This window comes from Arachis ipaensis, chromosome B01 (assembly GCF_000816755.2).
Source record: "Arachis ipaensis cultivar K30076 chromosome B01, Araip1.1, whole genome shotgun sequence".
Classification (NCBI taxonomy): Eukaryota; Viridiplantae; Streptophyta; class Magnoliopsida; order Fabales; family Fabaceae; genus Arachis; species Arachis ipaensis.
The window spans coordinates 23,535,943-23,550,848 of NC_029785.2; the positions used below are offsets into that span (position 1 = coordinate 23,535,943).

The window sequence follows — 14,906 nt, forward strand, 5'->3', positions numbered from 1 at the left end:
TCCTTGTTAAGTAAGGAGTACTGTATTGTTATTAAATCCGGATCGATCGGCCGGTTCGACCGGAAACTCGGTTATCCGATCATTTAGCCGGATCGAACCACTCGTCGAACCGTTAAATAATCAACCTGATAAAAATCGGTTGATCTGGCCGGATTTTATAAAAATTGGTGATCCGGACCGGTTCATATAACTCGGACTGAATTATTTTTTTTTTCTTTTTAGAAAATGGTGTCGTTCTTTGTTCTCTACCTCGCTTACCCCCTTTGCGTGGTGCCCTAACCCAGAATCAGAACCCATCTTACCTCTCTCTTCTCTCGCCACTCTCTCCCTCAAACCCGTCGCCGACCTCTCAAGCTCTCGTCGTCGCTCAAGCTCTGTCGGCACCTCAAGCTCTGTCGCCGCCTCAAGCTCGCGTTGCCGCCTCAAGCTCGCGTCGCCGCCTCAAGTGAAGGGTATTTACAAATTTGATTAATTAATATTATTAATATTATTGATATTATTATTAACATTAATAAACGGTTACTAGCCGTTTAGTACCATTTGGTTGAAAGGACACAACCTTTTAAAGATTGTGTGTGTTCAAAACATTGTATCTATTGGCAATAGAAAAGACACAACCATTTGTATACGTAACTAATCATAATTGCTACGTGCAATATGTATAAATAAGTCCTTGTCCACTATTTCAAAAAAAAAAAGTACTAAGTGTACAATTTACTCAACCATTAAGAGATTTTCTTTGTTCAAGAGAGTTGAGAATTTCTTACTATTGCTAATTAAGAAATTCTTAGGTTTCATTGTATCCACTGAAAATGTCACACCGGAAGAGAAAGAAAAGATCGTTCAATTGAAGAAGAAACATGATGAAGATACTTTCGCATGTCGAGGTCATATCCTCAACACTTTATCCGACCGACTCTATGATCTCTACATGTCAATTCAATCACCATTAGAGATTTGGAAGTCTTTGGAAGAAAAGTACAATACTGAACGACAAGGAACAGATAAGTTTATCATGATGAAATATTTTGAATTTATTATGAATGATACTATGCCTGTCATGGATCAAATTCATGAATTATAAATCCTTGTAAGTAGACTCCGTGATCTACAAGTGGTGATCCCTGAATCATTACAAGTTGGAGCAATTATTTCAAAATTGCCTTCATCTTGGAATGGTTATAGGAAGAAACTTTTACATCTTGGTGAGGATTTCACAATTGAGAAATTACCAAGGCATATACGTATAGAGGAGGAAACTCAAAAACGTGATGCTGTGTATCTTTCTCAAAGTTCTAAAGTGAATCATATTGATGAAAATAACATCAATAAGAAGAAAAAAAAGTTCTCTAAAGATTCAAAGCAAGATAAGAAGAGACAAAGAGAGTGTTATCATTGTCACAAGAAAGGACACTATATCAAAGAATGTAGACTTCTAAAAAAGGAAGCATCAAAGATCAACTTAGTTGAAGAGAAGGATCTAATTGCTATGGTTGTAGAAAAAGTACAAAACATGCATATTGGCATGGTTACAGAAGTCAACATAGCAACACAAGGAAAATCACTTGAGTGGTGGTTAGATTCTGGGGCTACTGTTCACGTTTGCAATGATCGCAACCAATTCAAAACATATGAAGAAGTGAACAATAGAGAAGTCTTGATGGGCAATGATAACTCAGCCAAAGTTTGTGGTCAAGGAAGTGTGGAATTAAATTTTACATCTGGAAAGAAATTAAGTTTAATAAATGTACTTCATGTTCCAGATTTGAGAAAAAATTTAGTTTCTGTTAGTCTCTTGTGTAAGAAAGGATTCAAAGTTGTAATGGAATCCGATAAAGTGATCTTGCTTAAGAATGATGTATTCATAGGAAAAGGATATTGTACTGAAGGTATGTTTAAACTTAGTATTAATAAAGTGAATGTTTCCTTGTATGTTGTTGATTCTTGTGATTTATGGCATAGTGGATTAACACACTGAAATTATAAATCAATTGAATATATGCAAAAGAATAACTATATTGATCTTAGTAACAAGGATTTTAATAAGAAATGTGATATTTGCATACAATCTAAAATTAATAAGAAACCTTTTCCTAAGGTCGAAAGAAATACACATTTATTAGAATTGATTCATAGTGATATCTGTGAACTAAATGGCAATATTACTAGAGGAGGAAAAAGATACTTTATAACCTTCATTGATGATTGTTCTAGATTTACTTATGTGTATTTGCTTAGAAATAAAGATGAAGCTTTTGAAATGTTTAAGAAATATAAAATGGAAGTAGAAAATATGCATAATAAGAAAATAAAAGTTTTTCGTAGTGATCGAGGTGGAGAATATTTTTCTAATGAATTTGATCACTTTTGTGAATTACATGGTATTGTGCATGAATCTTCCGCTCCATCTACTCCGCAACAAAATGGTTTGGCGGAAAGGAAAAACCGTACCTTAGTAGATATGGTTAATTCAATGTTACTAAATGCAAAATTGCCTTACAATTTGTGGGGTGAAGCATTATTGACATCATGTCATATCCATTATAGGATACCATCAAGACATAGAAATGTTTCTCCTTATGAAATTTGGAAAGGAAGGAAACCTAATTTAAATTACCTTAAAGTGTGGGGGTGTTTAGTCTTTTATCGAGTTCCTAATCAAAAGAGAACCAAATTGGGGCCAAGAGCCATAAAAGGCGTTTTTATAGGATATGCTCAAAATTCTAAAGCATATAGAATATTAGACTTAGTGTCTAATGTAGTTGTTGAATCAAGAGAAGTAGAATTTATTGAAAATAAATTTATCAATGATTCAACTTCTAATTCAGAGTATCTCCAAAATGATACTAATATTTCACAAGAAATAAATAATCAAAATAATAAACGTCTAAACGACAAAGAGTTGATTGAACCAAGGAAGAGCTTGAGAGTAAGAAAAGAAAAGGACTTGGGTCCATATTTTATTTCTTCTCTGGCTATCACCTTTTTGGTAGAAGGAACTAGGAATTCTGTAACAAACAAGATTCCTATTGTGATGAACATAGAGGGTGATCCTCAAGCGTTCAAAGAGGCTATGGCTTCAAGGGATTCTGCTTTTTGGAAAGAAGCAATAAACGATGAAATGAACTCAATATTATCTAACAATACTTGGGTCTTGGTTGATTTGCCTCCAGGATTAAAGCCTATAGGATGTAAGTGGGTATTTAGAAGAAAGTATAACACTGATGGTTCATTACAAACCTTTAAAGCAAGGTTAGTGGCCAAGGGGTTTAGACAACAAGAAGGTCTAGACTATTTTGATACCTACGCACCTGTGGCAAGAATGACTTCTATTAGGGCTCTTATAGCATTAGCATCCATACATGAGCTTCATATACATCAAATGGATGTTAAAACGGTTTTTTTTAAATGGAGATCTTAATGAAGAAATTTATATGGAGCAACCGGAAGGCTATGTGCTACCCGGAAATGAAAAGAAAGTTTGCAAATTAATTAAGTCTTTGTATGGGCTAAAACAAGCGCCTAAACAATGGCATGAGAAGTTTGATTCAGTGGTGTTATCAAATGGCTTCCTCGAGCATATAACGGGGTTTATAATGGAAAGTCTAGACATATAAGTTTGAGACATAAGTTTGTGAGGCAACTAATAGATGATGGTGTAATTACCATTATTATATAAGATCTCAAGGAAATTTAGCAGACCCTTTGACTAAAGGTTTGTCAAGGGATAAAATCAAAGAAACTACTGCTAAAATGGGATTAAAACATATTATTGCTAAATGATGGGAACCCAACCTTATTCTAGTAGACCACTAGTTTCAAGGTTTAATGAGTAATAACAAGTTATTTAGCAATTGGAGCACTATGGTATAGGATTTAGTGCTATTGACAATAAATTAGGAGGGTGAGTTAAAACTCTTATTGGAATGATAATATTATTTATCAAAAGATTCTACCTATATGAATATAAGAGTGGTGCCGCTCTAATCGAGAATTTTAGAGGTTTTATTCTCGTAAATATTCATGAAACCAGGATGAGCACAAGGCCATATAAGTGCTTAAAATTGTAAACTCTTGAACTTGGAGGGTATAAGTAATGTGTGTGATTTTTGGTACTAGCATATGGAGTATAGGTTTAATCGATTAGACACCTATTAATTCGTTAGAACTTTAAAATTTACACTAAAAGAATGTTTAATCTTAGTGACACATTCTTTATGCATATATTTGTATGACATTTAAATTTTATAAATAGTGGGGGATTGAAGGGTATTTACAAATTTGATTAATTAATATTATTAATATTATTGATATTATTATTAATATTATTAATATTAATAAACGATTACTAGCCGTTTAGTACCATTTGGTTAAAAGGACACAACCTTTTAAGGATTGTGTGTGTTTAAAATATTGTATCTATTGGCTAAAGGGACACAACTCTTTAAGAGTTGTATATGTTCAAAATATTGTATCTATTGGCAATAGAAAAGACACAACCATTTGTATACGTAACTAATCATAATTGCTACGTGCAATATGTATAAATAAGTCCTTGTCCACTATTTCAAAAAAAAAAAAGTACTAAGTGTACAATTTACTCAACCATTAAGAGATTTTCTTTGTTCAAGAGAGTTGAGAATTTCTTACTATTGCTAATTAAGAAATTCTTAGGTTTCATTGTATCCTGGGAGAGTATTGTCATCAACCCTATAGCAACTAAGTGTGGGGACAAATATCTCTCTAAAGAAAGCGATCTAATCGTGCCTTGAAACCACTACATAAATATAAGATTTTGTCATCTTCTCATACTCATATACCCAACATCAAGCTCGTCGCCGCTCAAGCTCTGTCGCGCTCTGTCATAGTTCGTAAGCTCGCCTTCCTGCTTCGGCCATCAACGCTTCCTCGGCCCTGAGTCTGGGTTTAGGGTTTCAGCTTCGGCCCGGGTCTTCCATCAACACTTGCTTCGTCTCTCTGCCTATGTGAGTTTCAGCTTCAGCCCTGTTATTCCTCTTTCAATTTTATTGCTGTAAATTATTCGTACATCATGAATTTATTGTTCAAAGTTGAGTATGTTGCTGAAATTATGATTTAGCTAAAGTTAATTTGCTATAAATCATATTTGGAGAATTGGAGTTTTTTTTGTTACTGCCTGAAAGTTATCATAGTTTAAGTTTTTGTTGCTGCCTAAAAGTTATCATAGTTTAAGTTTTTGTTGCTTATCATAGCTGAATTTGTTGCTAGAACTCTAGAAGTAGAATTTGTTGTCAACTGTAAGTTGAATTTGATGCTGAACATATCATAAATGTGGTTGTTGCTGGATAATTGAGTTGAGTTGAAATTGTTACTGATCCTTGTTGTTGTTGTGTTGAATTTGTTCTGATCTCTGATCTTTCTCTCTTTTCTAACTCTGTTATAAATAAAACTCTTGCATCCCTCTAAGAAGTGTGTATAATTGATTCATTGATGGAAGAATAAGATGAAGTTAATTCAGTTCACTAGTTTCTTGAAGCTCTCTTTTCAAACTCTTCTTTCTCTATTTCTGATGTTCTGCATAATACAATGTTTCTTATGGAAGATATAGACGCAAATTAGAATGAAAAAAATATTGATCAAGCTCTCAATTTGTCCTATAAAGATATATACGAAACTCCAAATCTTTTTCTGATGCTCTAAATTTATACTAGAAACCATAGTTGTCAGAACCGGACCAGACCGGCCGATAAACCGAACCCAATACCGATCCAGTCTAAGCTTCTACCGTTTAAGGTAGAGAACCGGTCAAACCTGGTGAAAACCTGATCGATCCGAGCCGCTCGGTTTGAAGGTGAATCTACAATGGACTATCGATCTGCAACTCCACCGTGCTCTAAACCCTCCAGCGCTGCCAAGTGTCAAGGCGTCAAGGCTTGTGATAATTTTTGGAAAATTTTCCAAAATGCTTCCAGTGGGGTTAGAACCCCTTCCTCTAGGATAAAGCAAGCATGCTTCTACCACCAAATTGAAGTGATTCTCATCAATTAAGGTAGAGAACCGGTACGGACCGGTCAAACCCGGTGAAAACCGGATCGATCCGAGCCGCTCGGTTTGAAGGTGAATCTACAATGGACTATCGATCTGCAACTCCACCGTGCTCTAAACCCTCCAGCGCAGGGTTCGAACCCCTTCCTCTGGGATAAAGCAAGCATGCTTCTACCACCAAGCTGAAGTGATTCTCATCAATTAATATACAAATTATAATACATATAGCATTCTTTCTTTTCATTTATATTCAATTTATTTTAATTTCAAAGTCACTCATTTTTAAATCAATTACATTTTATTTAACTATAAATTTTATTAAATATATACAAATTAAAAAGATAAACAAAAAATTTAATTAATCACAATTTATTTTTTTCATGATTATATGATAATTGATATCTATTAATATTATTTTTTTAATATATTATTTTATTTTTTGTCTTCATATGAAGCGAAGGGGAATGAATGCTTTCTTTTTTGCCATTTTTCGTCTTTATTTAATGAACGAACTCAGCTTCGGCTTTATCTCATCCGTCAACTATATAGGATGATAATAATGTTTCTATCAAGCATAAGTTCTATATATGACCGGGTTGATTGCCAGCTCCGTTCTGATAACGTTTTAGTCATTAGTTCAATTTTCTTAGTGTAGTTATTTTAGTTTAGTCACGTAACAACATACTTTATCTAACTGGTCGGTTTGATTATTTTTCCTTCCCCCCCAAAAAAACAAAATGACGTCGTTTTGGTGGTTTTTTTAAAAATTAACCTAACCTTCGAAGTGCCCTCCATGGCTCCATGCCTCCATCAGTGAAGTGAAGCTTGCTCTCTCTCTCAATCTCACATCCTCACTCAGCCTCCGCAGAGCCGCAGAGGCACTCTCTCTCTCACACTCACGATTCCGGCTCCTCTGCCTCCTCGTTGCCTCAGCCTCCTCGTCGCTGCATCGTCGTCTCGCCTCAGCTTGATTTCTCTCCTCTCGCCGGCCGCGTCACCGTGCCGCACGCGTCTTCCTCTGCATCACCGCGCTACACGCGTCTTCCTCAGTGTCACCGTGTTGCTCGCGTCTTCCGGCTGTGCTTACACTGTTCCGCCGGCCGTATCTCGGTTCTCTGTCTCCCTCTTCTCTGCGTGCGATCAAGGTGAGTTTTTTCAATTTTTTTTAGTTATTCAATCATTAATTTTTAATGATTTAGCCATCTGGGTGAATGTTGCTGCTGATCCTGGTTTGATGCAGTTGCAATGGTTATCTTTTGCTGATTTTGACAATCTCTACCTCGTGCCTCTTCTGGCTTTGGTTCTGTGATCGGAATACTGTGACATTTTATTGGAACACCGAGCTTTGATTCTGTTTCTGGACTTCTGCAGAGGTGAGCTTTTATTTTTCAACGTAGTGTAGAAAAGATAAATCGATGTTAATTGGAATTTGTATTTGTATAGAATGACACTTGATAGCAAATTTGAAAGCAATTGGAATTTGTGTATAACTGTTGCTATTGTTTTAATGTAAGTTTAAGATAGAAATTTAATGCTAATTGAAATTTGTATAGAATTGATTGTTGCAGTTGATTGTTACTATTTTAATACTTGATTATTGCTGTTTTAATGTAGGTTTAATCCTTGATTGATACTGTTTTAATTTAGGTTTTAATATTTGATTGTTATTCTTATTTAATTGTTTCAATGTAGGTTTAATGCAAATTGAAATTTTTCTATTAGGTATTTTTAGAAAGGGTTTAGCTAACACTTGTCCTAACAGCACATGATAAGCTTACCACTAGTAGAAAGTTTTAAATATTTTCATTTAATGAAGCAAAACAAATGTATTAGAAACTTAAATTTTGTATATTTTAAATGAACACTTTCTTATTTTGTAATCTTAACATATGCCCTTAGGGCACATGATAGATAAACCCTTTTAGAAATTGATAATTGATTGTAGTCATGTATTTTATATTAATTTAGGTTTGATACTCGTTAATTGATTATCTTATATTTTTTATTTATGTTGGACTGGTTTTATTGGTTTAACCAATGATCTATTGGTAGAACTAATAAATCAGTATACTAGGACCGGTTTGATTACCGGTTCGGTTCTGACAACTAACTGTTTCTCACTTTACTGCTCAGCTGCAGAAAGAACACAAAGGTTTCACAGATTCAGAACACCAAAAATTTCCATAAAATAAAAATAAATCATTTTTAATCAACCTTTAGTTTTGATCGAATCTGTGATGCAACTTTTCTTGCATCATCAATGGGTTACCAATGCGTTCAGTGTAGCTTCCCAATTAAATCACTCTACGTTCAGTATTCCCCCGGCAACATTCGATTGATGAAATGCGTAAAGTTTTGCTTTTTCAATCACTCTTTTCCGTTAATTACCTTTTTCTCTTCATTTTCATTTCAATTACTTAGAATTAGTGAATTTGAATTTTTCAATTTTCGTTTACCCCCTATTTTGTTTTTCTGTGTAGGAGAAATGCAAGGCTGTTGCAGATGAATATATAGAGTGTGAAATCATGGTTTCTGATATATCCCTTTATACTACTGGTTTCGAAGTTCAAATCTTTATTCCTTCTTTTTTAGTCTTTTATATGATAGGAGCAAGGATTGCCCTGTTTTTCTTCCCCTTCGTTTTTATCTATTTATTTGATTTTTTTTTTCAGATTCTTATGATAGATTTGATGCTTCACAAGCAAAAGGCTTATAGACATCTTCTGTACAATGTCCTCAATCAACAAACATTGAAGTTTGAGGTATTGCACTATGTTGCTATGTAATAATAATAAACCCTAGTTATTATTATTATTATTATGGTTTCTTCTTTTGATGCTTCCTTTAGTAATTTCCTATGGTTATTTTTACAGGAAATATTATGTGCATTGGTTTTTGGATAATGATTTTTCATTTTCCCTTGGGAGATCATGTTTGAGAATAAGAATTCTTAAGCATTTTGAAGTTTGAGCTGTGTTTTTATAATCTAAAGGCTGTGTTAATTTGTGTTACAATGCATTTTGTAAATAAATATGCTGCTTCATACTACTTTCATGATTCACATTTTCTATCACTGAAGTTGGTCACTTGGTAATTTTTGCAGGGGCTACACTGGAAATTGGCCATTATTTATTTTATTTTCGATGCTTGTATTCATTTGTATGTAGAAGCAAGGAACTCATCTTCATTAGTGTCAACATGTTGCAAGGTTCACACATATGTATCCATTATGTCTAACCTTTCACTCAACTTGGTTGGTTTGAATTTTCATGCTATTTTTTATGGAGGTTTTTATGGTTTTCATTAGCAGGTGTTCATGTATGTCGTCTTTGGAAACTTCATGTTTCTTCTGACTTTCTTCATTATGTTTAAGATATTTCTCAATGCATCAATCAACATCTCCAGGTATATATATATTTGGTTATCATTCATCCCTTAACTTTTTTTGCATTTTGAAGAATTTGAGTAACCAATCGTCCATTGGGAATGCAATGACCCTATCAGTCTTTCTTTAAAGAATCTATTTTTTCTGAGTGTTTGTGATGGACTTGGGTTTGGAGTCCTGTGTATCATGAATATTCAGAGTTTTTGGCCATGGTAAATATTGAATCAAAATATTCTCTAGTTTTGGTTTTGAAATGAGAATTTGAATCTGATAAAATGATTCGGATGTACAAGTGATTTGCACAAAAAGGCTAACAAGTTGCCAATTTAAATTTTGAAAGGATTGATTACTGATAAGTTGATTCTTCAGTAAACATTCCATGCATACCAAATTCATATGTTAGTATCATCAATTAAACATCAGCTTAAATGTATTCAATCATGCAGATTCAATGACCTTTTGCTCACAATCATGATATCGTGTTACTTCAAGATTTTTCTTATTGCTATGATGGTAAGTTTCTTATTCTATTTCTTTGTTAACACATTCCTGTTCTTGTCTTTGATGTGTTTTGAATTTGTCAACCATCTTTGACCTTCCAAGTATGTATTTTCATGTAGGTCTGGGAATTTCCGAATTCTGTCATCTTCATCATAGAATTATTTTGTTTATCATCTAATGCTGTGGCATTGAATGGTTAGTAATCAACTTATCATGATGTTCTCTCATATAAAACAACTCCCCTCCGCCTCCCCTCTCTTCTTTAAATGATGTTCCTTCAAATATATGTTAAGAAAGGTTTAATTTTGGTACCTTGAATATAAGCATCAACATTAATGATAACACACTAGTCTAATTCATATAGGCGATTCCACCTAGTGAAAGGCTTGTATGTTTTAGTTTTTCATCTCTCTCTCACATGGGTATCGAGATGGGCTTGATTATGTTGTTTATATTGTCAAATGTCGATTATTATTTGAGACGATTTATGCTGATTGCATGTATTTTGTGCACATAACTCCTAGAGATTAGTTGATAGTACATTGACACACTTACATTAGCCTCTGCAAAGATTTAAATTATTCGACACTCATGACCGATGTATTTTATAAAATCTGACCCTATGTTTTTTTATGTGAATTTCAAAAACCATATGCTGAACTTTTACGGAAACAAAACCGCTTATCGTTTTCTTAGCTGCATGTCAACACTGCTGTGGAAAATGATGTCTGAATATGAGAAACATGCTTGACAAGGAAAGCTGATAAACAATTTTTCTGTGATCCAGTGATGACTGAATCGAGTATGGGTCGATGTGTTTGGGCCTGCTTCGGTGCATATGCTGTAAAGCTTTTTGTCACTCAAGTTCTAGATCTCAGATTTTTAGAGCAGTTGATAAAAGGGTGGATTCAAATGTCCTCCTCTTCATGATCTTAATTTATATATTAGTAGCAGAATTTTGAGGTTAGAAAGTGTATATTCAATTATCATATACTTGTTAATAGAAATAGTTTTTTCAGGATATAAGAGATAGATGGATATGAAGTTGTGAACACTGCCATATCTTAACTTTGTCCAGAATAATATCAATGAAACAAAGTTTTGATGCAGAAAGTGATATTTTAGAAATAACTTGAAAACCATTGAGTATTTATACATTTGATTCTTTTGAGGATTTGATTGCTAATATGATGTGTATGGTTTCTTGTCTATATATATTTAAAAAAAAAAACACAATAACAAAGTGGTGTACATGTGATTTTAACCATGGCTAAAAAGTTTATATATGGAGGAAATTTCTATGATTTCCATAACCCTTTTTTTGGGAGTGTTTCTCCAAAATATGGAGCGAATTCTGAATAGGCTTTCGACAAATTATATCATGCATCATATTCATGCAAAACACCATATTGTACGCAGTCGAGGTCTTGGATAAACAGCAGCATTACCTGCCTGGCTGCCTCACTGGGAGCTCTACACGGATTCGAGTCCTCAATAAGACATATAAAAGTATAAAGGGAAGTTCTGTGGTGCTTACCAACATAATCATCATGTCATGCGAACTGTATGTATCGCTGTTGGAATGTGACGCGTGGTTGTGGATAGTGATTGTTTTGGTTATTGTTCTGGTTACCAGTGATGGTATTGTCCTGTTCTGGAAAAAAAATTATCTAAGGTTGGGGTTCTGAAATTTAGATTACTTTTCTGATTATTATTTTGGTTATTGTTCTAGTTACAAGTGATGGTATTGAGCTTTTGTTCTGGAAAAAAGTTAACTAAAGTTGAGGTTTTGAAATTAAAATTACTGTTCTGATTATTGCTTTGATTGTTGTGCTGATTACCAGTGATGGTATTGTCTTTTTGTTCTGGAAAATAATTAATTTTCTAGAAAATAAATAATTAAAGTTGAGCGTCTAAAATTCATATTACTGTTGAGATTTTTTGTTCCGATTATGAGTGATGGTATTATCTTCTTGTTCTGGAACATATTAATGAAGCCGGAGCTTCTGAAATTGAAATTATTGCTCATTGACTATTTTGGTTATTGTTCTAGTTACTGGTGATGGTCTCTTGTTCTGATTACCAATAAACTGACTATTTGCTGTAATTAGAACTTTTTTGGTAAATTGTTATTAAATTAATTGATGTGGTTATTGTTGATGCACACGAGGGAATGTGGTATTGATGTTGTTTATGGAGATTGGGGTTTGCGTTAGGGGTACTATGGTTGTTAATTTTTTAGCGTGTTATTGAACTTGCGAGCTATTGTTGTTGTGTTTTGTGATAACCTTGCATGTGCTCTTGGCTTTGTAGAAATTTGGCTATGTGATCTATTTGCTGTAGTGGAATACGTTTGTGTTAAACTTTGATTGGGGGAATAATGCGGGTGTAATAAGAAGGATATTTACGGTTTTTCCATTAGCTAAATTATGAAGATTCTGATTTTCTGAAATGTAGATGGATGCAGTGCATAACAATGGTGGCGAGGGAAAAAAATTTGAAGAAAATGGGCGCTGTGATGAGGCGGTGGCGGAGGACACTTTAAATGATACTATGGAGCGAAACAGAGGGTCAAATGTGTTCGGATTTTGGAGATGTTGAGGATTTGACTGTTGAAGATATTATGCAAAAGACCTTTAGAACTGATGATGATGTGTATGAGTTCTACAAAAACTCTAGTAGGTATCATGGTTTTGGTGTCCGAAAAGGAGACTCAAAAAAGGATGACGATAGAAATGTTAGGAGGAGGATGTTTTTTTTGTAATAATGAGGGTTTGAGAGATCCCAAGCACTATAATAGATTGGATAGGAGGCGGGTACATAAACCTGAGACGAGAACAAATTGCAAGGCGAAGTTTTCCATTCACCTAGATAAGAATGCTTCCGTATGGCGAGTAAGAAAGATCAACAACAACCACAACCATGAACTGACTCCCCATGTAATGGTGCACCTAATCCCAAAGTATAGGTCATTGACTGAAGGTGCGAAAGCGCAAATAGATGGATTGCGTGAGTGCGGGATATCGACGGCAAAAACAATGCGATATATGGCAGGATTGGTAGGTGGGTATTCATTGGTAGGATTTCTAAAGGACGCGTACAATTATATTGACAAGCAAAGGTGTGAGCAATTGTTGATGGAGATGTTGAATTTGCGATACCCTATCTAGAAGGAAAGGCAGAGGCTGATCCTATGCTGATGGCACTGTATAATTTGACCGAGGACAGAATGCTTGCAAATATGTTTTGGGCCGATGGGGGAAGTAGGTTGGACTACCAATATTTTGGAGATGTTCTGGCTTTTGACTTGACTTACAAAAAATATAAGTACAACAGACCACTGGTTATATTCTCAGGATCAAACAATCACAAGCAGGCCACGATCTTTGGCTTTGGGCTAGTGTTGGATGAGACGATAGGGTCATATACTTGGCTGTTGAAGAGCCTGTTGGAGGTAATATGCCAAAAGATGCCATCTGTGGTTGTAACCGACGGTGATGAAGCAATGCGGGAAGTTGTGAGAGTGGTATTCCCTAGAGCAACCCACCAGTTGTTGGTGCGCGAAATTGAACTCCGCAAGTTTCGCACAGATGAATCGGCAAGTACACCGGGTCGTCCAAGTAATACCTCCGGTGAGTGAGGGTCGAATCCCATGGAATTGTCGGATTGAGCAAACAATGCTATCATATAGATCTTAGTCAGGCGATTAGAAAAGATGGTTTGTTTAAAAGCATAAACGAAAAGTAAAGGAAACGAAATACCAGATTAATTTGAAAGCAATGATAGAGATTCAGTTAAGGCTTCGGAAATGCGTATTCTTTCCGGATTAACTTTTCTTACTGTCTACTCCAATAACGAATGATTCATTCAATGGCAGCCGTAATTGACTAACTCATGTAGCATCCTCATCACATTAGCCTCTTCTAAACCATAGCAGTCCACCATATCCGAGCAACTCATGTAGCATCCTCATACAGTTAACTCATGGTTTTCCACTATAATCGAAGGTGAAGATCTAAGCAATCACCCCCTTCACGATCCTACTCAAAACGCCACAGACAAGGTCGGATCTTCCGGATCAGGGAATGTTGCTTCTCAGACTTTAGCCTTAACGCCACAGAGACCTCAGTAACCCACGATCAATGGGACTTTATGTCACTTATCCAAAGTCGCCCAGGCACTTTCTTGGAATCCGCAGTGCATTCTTTAGTTGTGGTTCAATGCTATTCGGGTCAGGACTCACACGGAACCCATGTAGAACAAGGATGATTGTCACAGATCATTCTCAATTCATGAGATGAAGAACGAAAATGCACAAGAGAATGGAATCAAACGTGTATTTAGAAACAGTAATATTATTAATCCATGAGAATCAGCAGAGCTCCTAACCCTAACTTAAGAGGTTTAGTAGCTCACAGCTTACAGAAGTAATAGTAAAATGTATGAATGGGAAAAGATCGATAAAGTTTTTTTTAACAAAGGTGATCTTTGTTCTATATATAATAACCTAATGACTAAGAAGTACAGAATTATAATAGACTAGACTAGAGATGCGAAAATCCATCCTTGGGCCCACTTTGGTTGAGTACTTGGGCTGAGCTTGGCGTCCAACTTGAGGAATGGGCGTTGAACACCCATTAGGGAGTTGATCCACGCTGCCTTGCGTCTTGGTAGGCGTTGAACACCCCAAAGGGGGTGGTTCTTGGGCGTTCAACGTTGGCTTGTCTCCTTAGGGCGTTGAACGCCAGCAAGGGGGTAGCTCCTTGGCGTTCAACGCCCAATATGGGCAGGCTCCTTTGAAGAAAAGTATAGACCATTATATATTTTTGGAAAGCTCTGGAAGTTAGCTTTCCAACGTCGTTGAGAGCGCGTCATTTGGACTTCTGTAGCTTCAGAAATGCTCGTCTGAGTGCATAAAGGTCAGAATCTGACAACATCTGCTATGCTTTCCTTGCCTCTGAATCAGACTTTGTCAAAGCTTTTCAATTTCAGCTAG

At 35.3% G+C, this 14,906-nt stretch overlaps 1 protein-coding gene across 10 annotated transcripts; it reads left to right on the forward strand.

Annotated features, from left to right (window-relative positions):
• LOC107627518 (protein arv1 homolog) lies at positions 4,827 to 13,232 on the forward strand. Of its 10 annotated transcripts, none has more exons than XM_016330368.2 (11): positions 4,827 to 4,985; positions 6,839 to 7,169; positions 7,265 to 7,397; positions 8,158 to 8,371; positions 8,505 to 8,552; positions 8,697 to 8,786; positions 9,128 to 9,232; positions 9,335 to 9,429; positions 9,856 to 9,922; positions 10,030 to 10,105; positions 10,698 to 11,038. In XM_016330368.2, the coding sequence occupies exons 4-11, from the start codon at positions 8,285 to 8,287 to the stop codon at positions 10,838 to 10,840; spliced, it is 711 nt and encodes a 236-aa protein (XP_016185854.1). In that variant the 5' UTR covers positions 4,827 to 4,985; positions 6,839 to 7,169; positions 7,265 to 7,397; positions 8,158 to 8,284; the 3' UTR covers positions 10,841 to 11,038. The 10 variants fall into 10 exon arrangements, with proteins under 10 accessions (XP_016185854.1, XP_020974896.1, XP_020974893.1 ...); XM_021119237.1 differs by lacking the exon at positions 10,698 to 11,038 and adding an exon at positions 10,607 to 10,650; XM_021119234.1 differs by lacking the exon at positions 10,698 to 11,038 and adding an exon at positions 12,368 to 13,232 and having other exon boundaries at positions 8,505 to 8,786.

What these genes read in the sequence shown, in the direction of transcription:
- LOC107627518 (XM_016330350.2), top strand. Translation starts at nt 8,285, where the DNA reads ATGGGTTACCAATGCGTTCAGTGTAGCTTCCCAATTAAATCACTCTAC. An exon ending in ACATTCGATTGATGAAATGC is followed by an intron (nt 8,372 to 8,504) that starts GTAAAGTTTTGC and finishes TTTTCTGTGTAG; the next exon opens with GAGAAATGCAAGGCTGTTGC. An exon ending in TTTTTCTTATTGCTATGATG is followed by an intron (nt 9,923 to 10,029) that starts GTAAGTTTCTTA and finishes ATTTTCATGTAG; the next exon opens with GTCTGGGAATTTCCGAATTC.